This window comes from Bufo bufo, chromosome 3 (assembly GCF_905171765.1).
Source record: "Bufo bufo chromosome 3, aBufBuf1.1, whole genome shotgun sequence".
Taxonomy (NCBI): Eukaryota; Metazoa; Chordata; class Amphibia; order Anura; family Bufonidae; genus Bufo; species Bufo bufo.
Window position 1 is genome coordinate 319,340,216 of NC_053391.1, and position 17,553 is coordinate 319,357,768.

General features: G+C 45.1%; 1 protein-coding gene across 1 annotated transcript in view; it reads right to left on the reverse strand.

The window, feature by feature from the left end:
- XKR8 (XK related 8) overlaps nt 1-17,553 on the reverse strand; it is a 38,780-nt gene that overhangs the window by 6,881 nt on the left and 14,346 nt on the right. The window contains exon 2 of the mRNA XM_040424332.1: nt 6,292-6,485. Coding sequence (XP_040280266.1) covers nt 6,292-6,485 — 194 coding nt within the window. The remainder of the gene's footprint in view (nt 1-6,291; nt 6,486-17,553) is intronic.

Here is a 17,553-nt window from a genome sequence, read left to right on the forward strand (position 1 = left end):
AATTCTAAAATGTCATCTCCATTTTCCTTTAATTCTTGTGGAACACCTAAAAGGCTAACAAAGTTTGTAAAATCAGTTTTAAATACCTTGAGGAGCGTAGTTTCTAAAATGGGGCCATTTATGGGTGGTTTCTATTATGTAAGCCCCACAAAGTGACTTCAGACGTGAAATGGTCCTTAAAAAGTTGGTTTTGGGAAAAATTATCCAAAACATAAAGTAGACATATGGGAAATGTAAAGTAATAACTATTATATAAGTTATCACTATCTGTTTTAAAAGAAGAGAAATAGAAATTTGGAAAGTTCCCCTTTTTTTTTTGTAAATTTGGTATTTAAAAAAAATGAAAAACTGAAATTTACCACGATCATGAAGTACAATGTGTCACGAGAAAACAGTCTCAGAATGACTTTGATAAGTAAAAGCATTCCAAAGTCATTACCACATAAAGTGACACATGTCAGGTTTCCAAAAAAACGGTCTGATCCTTAAGGTGGAAAATGGCAGGGTCCTGAAGGGGTTAAACTATGCAGGAGATTTATCAACCTGGTGTAAAGTAGAACTGGTTTAGTTTTCAATAGCAACCAATCAGATTCCAACTTAAATTTTCCAAAGGAGCTGTGAAAAATGAGAAGTGGAATCTGATTGTTTGCTATGGGCAACTAAGCCAATTCTACCTTACAAAAATTTGATAAATCTCCCACTGTATCTCTACAAAAACAAAACCTGCCGCTTTCAAGTTTTTCGGCCTGTTTTTTTTTACTCATCCCATGCAGCTCTGGTCTCTTCACTTTCTGTGGGCAGGCACCAGCTTATCACATGTGACCATCAAGCACCTCCATCTCCCAGACGTGCACTGCAGCCAGCTCTTGTTAAAGGGGTTGTCCACAGTTACAAAAACATGGCTGATTACTTTTATAAACAGCACCTGCAGTATTGCAGCTCTGCCCCAGTGATGCCAATGGAGTTGAGTAGCAATACCAAACACAACACAGACAGGGGTAGTGCTGTTTCTGGAAGAAAGCAGCCATGATTTTATAACTGGACAACTCCTTTAGGCCTCATTTACATTTCCGAGTCCATTTCACGTCCATGAAAAAATGCAGTCCGTGTGACCTTAGTGTTTGGTCTATGTTTCCGTTTTTTACCCTCTGTGTGTCATCCATATTTCACAGATGCTGCTCAGCTGAAAATGAATTTCTAGAGCATCTCCTATCAGTGGTCAGTGGAAAACGGATGCAACACGGATGCCATCCGTGTTGTGTCCATGATTTTCACGAATCCATAGACTTCAATAGGCATGTTTGGTCCGCATCACTGACCAAAGTAGTGCATGTCTCCATGATTATTTATTAAAATTTTTTTACTGACCCATGGTCAGTTAAAAAATTTTTAAAAAAAAAAATAAAAATAAAAATGAACTGTGGACAGACACATTAAAATAAATGGGTACGTGTGCTGTCCATGAAAAATGTGGACAGCACATGTCAGTGAAAAATAGAAATGTGAATGAGGACTTAACCTTGCCTTCCCAGTTGTCTTATACCCGTGTACAGAAATAATTAGTTTACACACAGCCCCAGCAATTCCACAATACATAGCACTATGTTATGCAATGCCCAAACCCCAAATTTCCATCTCCACTATCTTGACAGATATAGCTACATATTTCTATGGATGGATGGTGGGAGTCTTCACCATGAAAGCAGGGAAGCTGCTAAGCATGTTGGTACACCTCTGGATGTAGGAGAAGGTTGGCCTCTAGGGAATGTAATGTACATAAAATACAAAAATTACTTTTTATTGCATGTACAGAGTATTTAAAACACCCTGCGATTTTGCAAGTTCTCCCACTTCGAAATCATGGAGGGGTCTGAAATTCACATTGTAGGTGCATTCCCACTCAGAGATAGAATTTAGAAAAAAAAACAAAAAAAAAACACCTGTCTGAGCTCTTTAAAGACCCCTGTCCACCCCACAGTCAGACGCAAACTACTACCATGGGCAAGACCAAAGAGCTGTCAAAAGACACCAGAGAAAATTGTGGACCTCCACAAGGCCGGAAAGGGCTATGGGGTAATTGCCAAGCAGCTTAGTGAAAATAGATCAGGTGGAAAATAGATCAGTCCACAGAAAATCTACTAGTAAACGAGATAGACGAGGCGGCAAATCCTAATGAGGTGGTCATTATGGGGGACTTCAACTACCCAGATATAGACTGGGAAACTGAAACTTGTATATCTCAAAGGAAACAGGTTCTTAGCAATAACCACCTTTCCCAACTGGTTCAGGAGCCGACTAGAGGGATGGCCATGCTGGACTTAGTATTAACCAATAGACCTGACAGGACAACAGACGTGCAGGTTGGGGGACACCTGGGAAATAGTGACCATAAAGTAATAACCTTCCAATTATCATTCAAATGAGGGTTTCTTCAGGGAGGAAAAAAAAATACCAAACTTCAAAAAAGCTAAATTTAGCCAACTAAGAGGCCATAGGCCTCTGTGGATGGCACTGTTATGGGGGCATCTGTGGATGGCACTGTTATGGGGGATCATTGTGGGGGCATCTGTGGATGACACATATATATATATAGCATCTTATGTGTCATCCACAGATCCCCCATAACAGTGTCCCTGTGTAGTGAATGGGGGGCGGCATCTGTTTCTGTAATGGCAGCGGGGCCCGGTGCAGTCACTGTATTCTACTACACCGGGCCCCGCTCACTGTAGTATACGGTAATCATATTTAACCCGTGGCTATTGTTTAAAGTATTCTAATCATCTTAAATCTAGCGCTGTACTACTTACAACTAACTTCTTGGTAGTCAGGAGGCCGGGCGCTCGTAGCGTAGCTCACTACGCCTTCGCCGCCCACTTTATGAATGAAGCAGGCGGTGCAGGTGCAGTGAGCGTAGTGAGCTACGCTACGAGCGCCCACCCGCCCGGCCTCCTGACTACCAAGAAGTTAGTTGTAAGTAGTACAGCGCTAGATTTAAGATGATTGGAATACTTTAAACAATACCCACAAGTTAGATATGATTACCGTATACTACAGAGAGCGGGGCCCGGTGTAGTAGAATACAGTGACTGCACCGGGCCCCGCTGCCATTACAGAAACAGATGCCGGCCCCCATTCACTACACAGGGACATTGTTATGGGGGATCTATGGATGACACATAAAATGCTATATATATGTGCCACCCACAGATGCCCCCACAACAGTGCCACCCACAGATGCCCCCATTACGGTAGTTCAAAACCCACCAAAAGCACACCTTTTGGTTCAAAATATTTTTTTTCTAATTTTCCTCCTCAAAAACCAGGTGCGTCTTATGGGCAGGTGCGTCTTATAGGGCGAAAAATACGGTGTGTGTGTGTGTGTGTGTGTGTGTGTATATTTCATTGAATTTTTTTTTGGAGGGAAATTAGGTAAAAAAGGCAAATGTGCATTTCTTTTACACCATGCAGCAGTAATAATATGTTAATGTTTTTTTTACTGGTCATTATATTTGTGATGGTGCTATATAGGTATTTTATTATTGTGCAACCAGGATTATTATTTTTTAAAGGAAAATAGGTTTCCTTAAAGGCTACTTTCACACTTGCGTTGTTTTCTGGTATTGAGATCCAGCAGCTCGCGCAGACTTCTGGTCTGCGCTATTCACATGACAGCTGGGACCAGAGCAGGAAGCGGAATTGCCACTTCCACATCTCTATACACAGAGCACATGGAGCGTTGTGTATGCAGCGTTGAGAAAGGCATAAACGGTAAAAAAAAACATCCCTGCTTTCTCTATGGGGAGCCCTGCTGTCAATGACAAGATTGCAAGATTAGCATGCTGCTGCAATCTCTACACAAACATTATAAAACATCCATTCAGAGCTATACGCAGATCACTCAGACGTATATAGTCTATGGGAAATTCGTCAAGTGGTTAACTAGTGAAAAAAATGTAGGCGATCCATTCCATTTAGGAATATAACAAATATTGTAGATTTAAGGATATACTTGTACTTTTTGTAGTAAGACCTTTTTCTGCAGACCTAACAAGTACAAGTGACAATGGAGGAAAATGTAGAACTGGTTTTTAAATCGCTCAGAAATCCCATCAAGTAGCGATTTTCAGTGGTTTGTCACGTACATTCCTATGGGCAGCGATTTCTGGGCAATTCTTTTGTAATCGGGTGATAGAGTTGTTATTATAGTAATTAGGCTTCATTGTGGAGCACAGTGCACACACCCAATAGAACTGATTACACATGAATGAATCGCACAGCGGTCACACCTTCTCTACAGATAAATTGCTGGGTGTGTATTCTGAAACTAGGAGAGAGAAATAATAATGCTGCGTCTTATGCTAAATATCAGAACCTTGCCAAGAAAATAAATAAATAATAGAAATAGTATAACATTATATCGGCACATTGAATGAAATGGGATATAAAGCAGCACAATGAAGGGGCCACACTTGTATGTACAGTAATGCATAATAATGAAACAATACAAACTAGGTTATGTCCTCAATGGTCAAGATCCCTACAATACATTTAAAACATAATAGTGTTCTTATTTCCATTGCTATGCTCCATTACAGGGACAGAACAATGAAAATAACAGAAGCGGTGGACCCGTCACATGATAGACGTAAACAGCACCTAGTCCATTGGGTTTCCGTCATGCCACCCGGCTTTTCACTGGGCAACGTAGCACAGCAAAAAGTTCTGACATTTTGGCATGCAATGCTGCATTAAACAGCAAAATTTGCTATGTTCCATTGTGGAAGCGCTCATCTCTCTATATTTAACTGTATCGCTATCCTACGGACAGCATCACAGTTGAATGCGATGCAGTGCAGGCATCTTCCAGCATGTGTCCTGAGCTGTATGCTGCCCAGCTCAGGCAGAACATTGATGAAGTCATCGCGCCGCCTCAGCTGGGCAGCATACAGCTCGGGACACATGCTGGAAGATGCCTGCACTGCATTGCTGGCAGCGGCATAAAAGGTTTGTATTTCAGTTTATTATTTATTTGGCACAATGCTTTGTTTTTACTAAGGGCACTAAATAGAGGAACTGACACACATAAGGGGGCATATTTCTGTACTGGCAGACATTATGGGGGCACTATTGGCTCTACTAGGAGCACTAAGAGAAGGATTTTTTTGTACTGGCACACATAAGGGGGGCATTTTTGTACTGGCACGGATTATAGGGGGTCATTTTTATTACTGGCACACATTATAAAGTAGCATTTTTATGTATTGGCACACATTAGGAAGTATTTTTTGTATTGGCACACATTATAAGGGGGTATTTTTGTACTGGCACACATTACAAGGGGGTATTTTTTGCATTACTACTGAGGGGCATTGATGGGGAGTTTTATTACTACTGGGCAATTATGGGGAACATGATTACTAGTATGGGCACTATGGGGGGCATTATTACTTATTGGGAGTTCTGTTAACACTTAAATTCACTCCGGCAGAGAATTATTACTACCGGTGAGACTTTTGGGAGCACTGTTGCTGTGGGGGCACCCTGGCACAGTATCAGCTTAGCACAGTTTTTTGGGGGGACATTATGTTTACAGCACTATTAGTGTCAGGGACACTATTTGCCGTATGCAGCTATTTTTTATGGCACTGTGTGCAAATAATTATTGAAGGGGACAATATCTGTGTGGTACTAGTATTTTCATGGGGATTATCTGTTTATGCAGTATAGTATTGAGAAGCAGAGCAGGCACTGTTTTGGGGGTGGCAGGATGGGGTGTTCAGAAGGTGGGAGGATGATGGAAAAGTAGGAAACAAAGATGTCTGTTTTTCAAACTCTGCAGAGACAAGAGGTGGCTGTAAGAGGTCATCATGGCGGTCTGGTCTAAATGGAGAAGATGAGGAAACAGAATGTCTACATCAGAGGAGACATCACTGGATGTAAGAGGTATGTGGCACTTTACATCTATTGCTACAAAACATAGAGGGTAATAATATTTTCCAAGTATGCCTAACAGTGGGGCTAGAGGCAAGGGGTTGAGAATTTGCCATGAGAGGGGGCGCCATTTAAATTTTTGACTCAGGCAGCAGAAAGGCTATGCGCACCCCTGATTGTATGCTCTGTAGTTTGTCTCAATTGCCAATCTATAGATGCGCTAGTCTATCAAATACTAGATTTTGCCAATTCTTCTACATTATGGTATTTTGAGAAATACTAGATTATTCCCCAGGTAGGCTTGCACCTCTAGATACACTCCTGTGGATACAGGTCCTCCTTTTCACCGTATGCACTCACACTGAAAAGTCTCTATTGCTTCTTTTTGTATGATGATATAGAGCACCAGGATGAGTTGAGGCGTGTTTTCTAGGAAAGTCTCTATCAGTCGCATCATGCTGATGTCGTGGGTTAGGAAGTAAGCGTAGTCCTTAAACTGCTTATCATCTGGTTTCCTGTATGCAGCGATGCCCACTTCTAGTGAATGTATACACCTGTAGAAACATGGCATATGATTAATAAAAAATCCTTCCAAACGTGTCTGCAGTTTTAAGAACTAAACATAAGGGGCAACATAAGTAGACATGGCCAACAAATGTAGGCAGGGATAAGGCTACTTTCACATTAGCGTTTTTGCTGGATCTGGCAGGGTTCAGCAAAAATGCTTTTGTTACCGATAATACAACCATCTGCATCTGTTATAAACGGATCTGGTTGTATTATCTTTAACATAGCCAAGACAGATCCATCATGAACTCCATTGAAAGTCAATGGGGAACGGATCCGTTTTCTATTGTGTCAGAGAAAACGGATCCTTCCCCATTGACTTGCATTGTGGGTCATGACTGATACATCTTGCTCCGCATCCCATGACGGAAAGCAAACTGCAGCATGCTGTGGTTTGCTCTCCGGTATGAGAACGCAACCAAACGGAACGGAATGCATTTTGGAGCATTCCGTACTGTTCAGTTCAGTTTTGTCCCCATTGACAATGAATGGGGACAAAACGGAAGGGTTTTTTCCGGTATTGAGATCCGTCATAGGAAAATATTAACGCTAGTGTGAAAGTAGCCTAACTGAACTAAGTGCGGTATGTAACTGCCACAGACAAAATCCGGATTCCCAACACACAGCCGGACTATAAGATCCCTGGGACATTCAGGTGTTCTACAGCCAATGTCCTGTACTTGACTGTGGGCACTAAATGTCTTTGTGAGGAATATGGAGTTATGGTTTCATCCCTGCCATTTGCTCTAGGAGTGGGCAGAGTAAATCAAACTCCACAGGGGGGCCCTGCTTCAAAGCGCAACCAGATAGCGGAGGGACCAAAACTCTGCAGGGGTCCTGGCTTCTAGCAGGCCACACTTGTTTACATTTCACACCTTCACTCAGACAGCACGGATCCTGCAGGAAAACCCTGCAGGGAGTCTCAGCTAGTAACCAGTTCAATCAAATCCCTCAGACATCATGGAACCGGCGATTCATAAGGAATTATGAATCGCCTGTCCATCACAGGCATAAGTCAGTTATACATCTGCAACCCGGGGACCAAGACAGACATGCCCCTGGTCGTAGGTTGGTAGTAGGGTGCCATGGTACCATGTGTGGGTTCTACCTGTAGCCGGAACCCAGGCGGATCCGTTGGTCCCAGAACCATCTCCCTGTGGCCTTCTGGTCTGGAGCTATGGGCCCTAATGGGTTTTGTGGGTTGTTTGGTTGCCAGGACCAGGAGGGAGGGGGGACCCCTTCCAGAGGCAGGGAGGGGCGTGGCCGACTACATGTGAAAAGACCCATGCAGGCAGAGTCCAGCGTCTTTCTCTGGAGGGGGTCCACGTCGGGTAACGCGTTTTGAGGAACCTGGAAACTGCTGACATCACTGCCCCCCATGTGACTACAGCCAAGCGTTACAGAAACCCATTATTCATCACCACCCAAAGGACTCCATCTGGTAAACTGACTTTTTGTTCTGCTTAACCCTGTTGTACCATGCCATCTGTATTTACCACTCAGACCACTGTATATATTTTCTGTGTATATTGTGTTATGTCTAGTGAGAGCTTAAAGGGGTTCTGCAGCTTTTTTAAACTGATGATCTATCCTCTGGATAGATCATCAGCATCTGATCGGCGGGGGTCCGACACCCAGTGACGTCACGACTAGTAACAATGGCCTGGGCGGGGCTAAGCTCCATTCATATGAACAGAGCTTAGCCCTGCCCAGGCCACCGATACTAGTCGTGACTTCACTGGGCCTGCGGTAAACAGTGAGAGGGCCGCGGCGCTACTGCCAGCGCTGCTGCCTTCTCAAACAGCTGATCGTCAGGGGTCCCAGGTGTCGGACCCCCACCGATCAGATGCTGATGATCTATCCAGTGGATAGATCATCAGTTTAAAAAAACTGCAGAACCCCTTTAAGGCAATTAAATATATAAGTTAATCTTGTGCTATCTTGTATCTCGATCACGAATCCCCACATCCGTGTTTCGGCATAGTTATACGCTACTGCGGGTTGGTTTCTCACCCTATATAAGCTTGTTAGTGGACCGGGCTTATATCAAACGAGAAACTGGTGTCAGTCTACCCGGGCTCAGAAAGAGCTGTTTCACTGGGGCAGTGAAAAGCCTCTCTCAGCTTGTGGCCTCTCTGTGCCCGCGTGGACAGGAGGCGTCTGTGTAAACTGTACCAAGCGGACCTTACGTACTCCCAGGAGGGCATAATATCACGTCTTGGTAACCAGTGACTATACCGTATCTCGTGAGCTCGACGTGGTTGACGTCAGGCGGAGCCGCGAGGTGCAGTATTCGTCATAGTCTTGTTTGGGGTCTCTATGTGGGAGAAACTGGATAGAAACTTAAAGCAAGGATGAGGTCCCATTGCCACACAAAGAGAAAAAGTTGCATTTTCCTGTGGCTAAGAATTTTTTGTAGCCCCGGACACAATGAAAAACACATAAAAAATTGTTATATTAAAAGGCAATTGCAAATCTCAAAGAGCCAGAAGAATACAAATTTATGACACTGCTTGACATCTAGATCTAAACAGTCTACTAGAGACATAGTGGGGGACCCAGGTTTCTGAGATAACATCAATTAAGGGACCATAAAAAAGGGTTTTTCAAGACTTTAATACTGATAACTAGCGTTGAGCAAAGCGAGCTTCTGTTCGCAGATCCAAAGTCAGTTCGGTCAAAACTTTATTTAAATGCTGTATGGAGATCCTTCTACCATTTGGTTAAACATATCTGCCCTCCTCTACATTAACATGCACATTTGACTTGGGCAGTACAGTACAACTCTAATATATAAAGCTGAGTGTATGTATGTGTGTATGTCCGCTAAAGGAATCCGCACCGTCACATTTACAATCAAGAAATTTGCCACACCAGGTGTCCGGGTCTCAGCTCTCTAGCACGTACTGTTCCTGAGATATTCCAAAAAATGCATTAGCCAATAGAAGCCTTGTCACATGACCCTTATCAGCCAATAGAAGCTCTCAGCCTTTAGTCTCCACATACACACAGTTTTACACCAGGTTTCCATAACAACCCAGCCATTTTTCTTCACTGCTGTAGGTCAGCTTTAAAGGGGCAGGGCGATGTGGATGACACTGTTAAGGGAGCGGAGTGCTGTGGAAGTCACAGTTAAGAGGGCAAGTAGGGTGACCATTCAGGCCACCCTCAAAAGACGGACTTAGAAACCCGCCCCCAGGTCCTGCTAAGCCACGCCCTGACCCAGTTAGGCCATGCCCCCTCCCACTCCGCAGCCACCGGGGATTGAAAAAAATGAAGGTAAAAAATCAACTTCTGTCAGCTGCATGGTTGGAAGGAAGGTTGACTTTCTCCCTGCAGCTCACGCTCAGACAACACAGTGCTGCTGTCTGAGAGTGAGCTGTTCAAAAGGACATCCCTGTGTCCCTCCAGGCCTAAAACCGGACCTCTGGCCACCCTAGGGGCAGGCTTCTGTGGAGGTCCCAGTTAAGGGGATGGTCTGCTATGGAGGTCAGTGTTAAGGGGCATATTCTATAGAGGCCACTGTTAAGGGGACGGGGTGTTGTGGAAATCACTGTTAAGTAGATGGGATACTGTGGAGGTCACTAATAAAGGGGCTGCCACTGTGGAGGTCATTTTTAAGAGGGCAGACTGCTGTGGAGGTCACTGTTAAGGGGGCAGGCTGCTGTGGAGGTCACTGTTAAGGGGATTGGCTTCTGTGGAGGCCACTGTTAAGGGGTAGGGAATGGTGGTGGTCAGTGTTAAGGGGCGGGGTCCTTTAGAGGTCACTGTTAAGGGGGCGGGGTGTTGTGGAGGTCACATTTTAAGGGAACTGAGCTCTGTGGAGGTCACTTAAGGAGGAGGGTTATTGTGGAAATCATTGTTAACGAGACGGGGTACTGAGGAGGTCACTAATAAAGGGGCAGCCACTGTGGAGGTCACTGTTAAGTAATCAGGCCGCTGTGGAGGTCACTGTTAAAGGGGCAGGGTACTGTAGATGTCAATGTTATAGTGGATACTGTCGATATCTTTTAATGACAAACATTAAATTTAGGGCTCTTTCACACTTGCGTTGTCCAGATCCAGCATGTACTCCACTTGCCGGAATTACACTCTGGATCCGGAAAAACGCAAGTGTACTGAAAGCATTTGAAGACGGAACCGTCTTCAAAATGCTTTCAGTGTTACTATGGCACCCAGGACGCTATTAAAGTCCTGGCTGCCATAGTAGGAGCGGGGAGCGGTATACTTACCGTCCGTGCGGCTCCCCGGGGCGCTCCAGAATGACGTCAGAGCGCCCCATGCGCATGGATGACGTGTCCAATGCGATCACATGATCCATGCGCTTGGGGCGCCCTGACATCACTCTGGAGCGCCTGGGGAGCCGCATAGACGGTAAGTATACTGCTCCCCCGCTCCCCGCTACACTTTACCATGGCTGCCAGGACTTTAGCGTCTTGGCAGCCATGGTAACCATTCAGAAAAAGCTAAATGTCAGCTCCGGCAATGCGCCGAAACGACGTTTAGCTTAAGGCCGGATCCGGATCAATGCCTTTCAATGGGCATTAATTCCGGATCCGGCATTGCGGCAAGTGTTCCAGATTTTTGGCCGGAGCAAAAAGCGCAGCATGCTGCGGTATTTTCTCCGGCCAAAAAACGTTCCGTTCCGGAACTGAAGACATCCTGATGCATCCTGAACGGATTTCACTCCATTCAGAATGCATTAGGATAATCCTGATCAGGATTCTTCCGGCATAGAGCCCCGACGACGGAACTCTATGCCGGAACACAAGAACGCAGGTGTGAAAGAGCCCTAAATAGATGAAATATGCCTGTTGCGAAGCCGGGTCCTTCTGCTAGTAAATAATATAACTGAGACCATACTGAATAGAGGGGAAATCTAGTCAAAATGACCTTCTGATGTGTCACAGATACATCTTTGATCACCACAGATTTCCAAAACAAGAAGGCTTTATAGACAGTTTCAACCCCCTATGACTGAGATTAAGTGTCCTCCGGATGTATATCAAGTTGAAAACTTTGAAAGCAGAGGATTGGGATTCATTCTTCCCATCGGTGACACTGAGTGAAACTTGCTGAGAAACCCAACAGTCCTAGCATGGCACTGCCTACATCTCGTCTGTCCCTCCTCTCACATTGCAGTGATGTGTTGGGTAATGTACCAGCCAGGTCTTGCTGCCTCATTAGAGAGAGGGGAGGGCGGATCTCACCAGTGATCCATCAGAAGTCATAACCACCACAGCCAGGCCCAATGTATGTGTAGGCAGTTCTCACCCACCACCAGCCCTGAGCAGGACATCTGGATTATACGGTCATCAACCCTAATGACCTCCACTTGGTGGCTATATTATAATACATCTACTACTTACATCTACCAGCAAACCAATACGCACTGCATTACTATTCACATCTACCAGCACCCACTATTACCCATATTCATATGTATCAGTACTCCATTACTGCAGCTAGTATTCACATCTACTAGCACCCCATACTACTCACTGCATTGTCACCAACAGTGCAGTGCTTATTACACAACTATCCATATGTACCAGCACCCCAATACTGACTGATCTACACCAGTATCCCACTACCACCATCATTCCAGTACTCGCTGCATCACTACCTGCAAACAATCCTTCTTTCAGCACCCCACTACTCAACACACTTCCGCTAGCACCCTACTGCATTTGGGAGAACTGAGCAGCACAGCAATGGGGTAGCGGCAGGATGACAATGTTAAAAGTAAGAGCATGGGGAGTGTGTGTTGAGCAGGTGGAGAGAATGATGGAAATGGTAGGAGCCTAAGACGTCTTGCACAAACTTTGCAGAGACGGGCTGGAAGTTGTCATGGTGGTCATGGCCGAATGGAGAAGAAGAGGAAAGAAAACATCTACTATCAGAAAACCATCACCTGTATGTCACTGGATGGAACTGTTGTGTATTTTGTCTGTAACAGCATCTGATCAATACTACTGCATTTTACTGCTACTTCTGTTCTGTTCTACTAAACTTAATTTCAAAAAAATATCCATTCAACCTCACATAATATCCAGAAGCCTCACAACTCCCCCGATACCATTCCCCTCATGCTACTGTCACAACATGGTACCAAGTAGATCTTGAGATCCTCCCAAGTCAAAGGGGTTTTCTAGTTTTTTTATTTTGGTGGACTACCTCAATCTGATCAGTAGGGGTCAAACACCCTGCATCCCTGCTGTTCTGCAGTACTTCCAGTGCCAGAACTACAGCTCCATCTATCGTGGATGGAGCTAGTAACTGCCTAGCTGCTCCCATTCACTTTTATTGGAGAAGCGCCGCAGTAACCAGCTCCGTCCACTACATAATGGACGGAGCTGTAGCTGCGCCAGAGCTACTTCAGAACAGCTGATCATCGCAGCTGTTGGGTGTCGGACCCTCGATGATCATACATTGATGCCCAATCCTCATGGACAGAAAACGCCTTTAAAAAACAGTCGAATTAGGCCCCTTTCACACGGGCGAGTATTCTGCACGGGTGCAATGCGTGACGTGAATGCATTGCACCCGCACTGAATCCTGACCCATTAATTTCAATGGGGCTGTGTACATGAGCATTGTTTTTGACACAGCACTTGTGCGTTGCGTGAAAATCGCAGCAGGTTCTATATTCTGCATTTTTCACGCAACGCAGGCCCCACAGAAATGAATGGGGCTGCGTAAAAATTGCATAGCATCCGCAAGCAAGTGCGAATGCGGTGCGATTTTCACGCATGGTTGCTAGGAGATGATGTTCGTAAATAGGGATGAGCAACCTCAGACCCCATTAAAGTCAACTCACTGTATTATTTTCCTTTATAAACTGTCCACTGAGGGGTTAAAAAATAAATAAACTCACCTCATCCACTTGATCGCGCAGCCGGCATAGTCTTCTTTCTTCTTCCTGCAGGACCTCCAAAAGGACCTTCGATGACGTGGTGAGCGTGATGACGTCAGCACAGGTCCTTTTGGAAGAAGAAAGAAGACGATACCGGCTGCGCGATCAAGTGGATGAGGTGAGTTTATTTTTCTTTATTTTTTTAACCCCTCAATGGACATTTTAGTTAGCAGTCTGTATTAAGAATGCTATTATTTTCACTTGTAACCATGTTAGAAGGGAAAATAATAAAATCAACAGAACACCAAACGCAAACCCGAACTTCAGTGAAGAAGTCCGGGTTCGGGTACCACATTCAGTTTTTTATCACGTGCGTGCAAAATGCATTCCACTCGCGCGGATAAAACTGAACTCAATCGCAGACAAAACTGACTGAAATTGCGTGCCTCCTCGCGCAGGTTTGCCACAACGCATTCTGACAAAATCAATGACGCCCGTGTGAAAGAGGCCTTAGTCCTCTCTTAGGCTGCTTTCATACAGCCGTATGTGTTCCATGACATGCAGTCTGTGTGATAGCTGCATTTCCAAGGTCAATCATTTGGGGGCTATCATCTCTCTTTGGGGAGAGAGCGCCTTAATCAGTGTGAGGAGACTTATAGGCCATACATGCTCCTCTGGAATTCTGGGAGGGAAGGGATGCAAATGGAGTCTTAACAAGCTCTGCCTCTGATGCCACAAGTACAATGTAAGGGCAGCTATCCTATAAGTCAATGAGGTGCTGGCTTATTTAATATCTCAGTCATGTTTCAAGGCCTCTTTAAGGTAGAACATTGACTTACATCTTGTGACATCAGAGGCGGAAGAAAGGAATGCAAATGAGTTCTTAACAAGCTCTGCCTCTGATGTCACAAGATGTAAGTCAATGTTCTACCTTAAAGAGGCCTTGAAACATGACTGAGATATTAAATAAGCCAGCACCTCATTGACTTATAGGATAGCTGCCCTTACATTGTACTTGTGGCATCAGACGCAGAGCTTGTTAAGACTCCATTTGCATCCCTTTCCTCCCAGAATTCCAGAGGAGCATGTATGGCCTATAAGTCTCCTCACACTGATTAAGGCTCTCTCCCCAAAGAGAGATGATAGCTGCATTTCCAAGATCAACCATTTGGGGGCTATCACACAGACTGCATGTCATGGACCACATACGGCTGTATGAAAGCAGCCTAAGGCTCCATTCACAAGTCCGCAAAATGTGTCCGCATCCTTTCCGCAATTTTGCGGAAAGGGTGCGGACAAATTCATTCTCTATGGGGACGGAATGTGCTGTCCGCATCCACATTTGCGGATCCGCACTTCCGCATCCGTGCTTCCGTTTCCACAAAAAAATAGAACTTGTCCTATTCTTGTCCGCAATTGCGGACAAGAACAGGCATATTCTATTATGTCGGCAATGTGCGGTCTGCAAAATGCGGAACGCACATTGCCGCTTTCCGTGTTTTGCGGACCCGTGACTCCGTGTTTCCGCAAAACACATTGCGGACATGTGAATGTAGCCTAAGGCTGAGTTCACACGGGCGTTGCGGGAAAAGGTGCGTGTGCGTTGCGGGAACATGCACGATTTTTCCGCGCGAGTACAAAACATTGTAATGCGTTTTGCACGCGCGTGAGAAAAATCGGCATGTTTGGTACCCAAACCCGAACTTCTGCTTGGGATCGGTGTTCTGTAGATTGTATTATTTCCCCTTATAACATGGTTATAAGGAAAAATAATAGCATTCTGAATACAGAATGCATAGTAGAATAGTGCTGGAGGGGTTAAAAAAAAATATCTATATTTTTAACGCACCTTAATCCACTTGCTCACGAAGCCCGACATCTATTCTGTCTTCATCTTAGCTGTGTGCAGGAAAAGGACCTGTGGTGACGTCACTCCGGACATCACATGGTCCGTCACATGATCTTTTACCATGGTGATGGATCATGTGATGACCGGAGTGACGTCACCACAGGTCTTTTTCCTGCACACAGCTAAGATGAAGACAGAAGAGATGCCGGGCTGCGCGAACAAGTGGATTAAGGCGAGTTAAATTATTTTTTCGATTTTTTTTAACCCCTCCAGCGCTATTGTACTATGCATTCTGTATTCAGAATGCTATTATTTTCCCTTATAACCATGTTATAAGGGAAAATAATAATGATCGGGTCTCCATCCCGATCGTCTCCTAGCAACCGTGCGTGAAAAATCGCACCGCATCCGCACTTGCTTGCGGATGCTTGCGATTTTCACGCAGCCCCATTCACTTCTATGGGGCCTGCGTTGCGTGGAAAACGCACAATATAGAGCATTCTGCGATTTTCACGCAACGCATAAGTGATGCGTGAAAATCACAGCTCATGTGAACAGCCCCATAGAAATGAATGGGTCAGGATTCAGTGCGGGTGCAATGCGTTCACCTCCCGCATTGCACCCGCGCGGAATACTCGCCCGTGTGAACTCAGCCTAAGAGAGGCACGCAATTTCAGTCAGTTTTGTCTGCGATTGAGTTCAGTTTTTTCCGCGCGAGTGGAATGTATTTTGCACGCGCGTGATAAAAAAACTGAATGAAGAACTCATTTGCATCCCTTTCTTCCAAGATCAACCATGGCTCATTTCAGCAGAACTCAATCCATCTTGGTGATCTATGATGCAGTGAGTTCAGGTCAGCTGAGCCGTGGCTGGTACAGGAAATGCGACAGTCACATGGACCACATTTCATAGACCATACACGTTTGTATGAAAGCAGCTTAAGGTTAGCTACCCCTGTTGAAGTTGTAAATTTTGCAATAAGTCAGTTTTATTAGTTTTAAGCTCCATTCACACATCCGCAATTCCATTCCGCATTTTGCGGACCCATACATTTCTATGGGGCCACACGACGTGCGTCCCCGATCCGGAATTGCGGACCTGCACTTCCGGGTCCAAAATTCCAATCCTGAAAAAAATAGAACATGTCCTATTCTTGTCCGCAATAGCGAACAAGAATAGGCATATTCTCTTAGTGCCGGCAATGTGCAGTCCGCAAAATGCGGAACGCACATTGCTGCTGTCCGTGTTTTGCGGATCCGCAAAACACACACTGATGTGTGAATGGACCCTTAGGTTGTTGCATTTGGTGTGTTTTGGTATATATTGCCAACATGTGCCTGTAAAATAGTACAATGAAATAAGGACTTGGGACTAAAAGGGGTTAGAGGAATAATGTACTGGAGTTTAAAGCTGTTGTCCAAGATTTTGATATTGATGGCGTATTCTCAGGATGGGTCATCAATATTAGATTGGTGGGGGTCCAACAACCCGTGACCACAACCGTTTGGCTGTTTGAAAAAGCTGAGGCGCTCTGGTCAGCAGCACAGCCACTTCCTAGGCCGTTCATGTGACCTTGGCAAAGCTCAGTCCCATTGAATTGGAAGGGGTGACCTGCAATACCAAGCACAGCGGCTATCAAATCAATGGTGTTGTGCTTGATAAGCTGCAAGGAGGCCATGGTGCTTACAGGAGCACTGCAGCCTTCTCAAACAGCTCATCAGCGGGGGTGCTGGGTGTCGGATCCCCACCGATCTGATACTAAGGACCTATCCAGAGTGGCATGGAACAGGTAAGTATAAATCTTCTATTTACAGAAGGCAGGCAATAAAAAGTCATTATTTTAGAGAACCCCCTCAGCAGGCCATATAATTTACATCCAATGTATAAGGGGACTTCGACTCGAGCTGATGTCAGGGAGATAAGGATCGGGCATGTTTGATTTCAACTACTTGATCCTTTTGTTCTCAGAAGATAAGCTATGCCAGACGTGTCTCTCCTCTACATAAGTATGCTTCTCCGAATTGCAGGACTTGTAGAGATAGCTGTTGGCCAACAGTCATCTTACGAGTGTGCCCGGCTTTAGGCCTCCTTTGAACACACTGAGGCGGATTTACTAGTCCAGTCTGATGGTGGGCTTACACAGTCAGAGGAACAGCTGATCATCAGGAAGCAAGCATTCCTTCCCGACAACCGGCTGCTCATGCAGCGATCCCCTCCACAGTACGACCTGCTTAGACAGCACAATCTGCTGCCCAGAAACCATAATTTACTTGCAAGCGCCAGTTTCACCCGATGAACGAGCATTTTGCTCTTTCATTGCGGATCCGCTGCACGAGTGTTTGTAGGAACG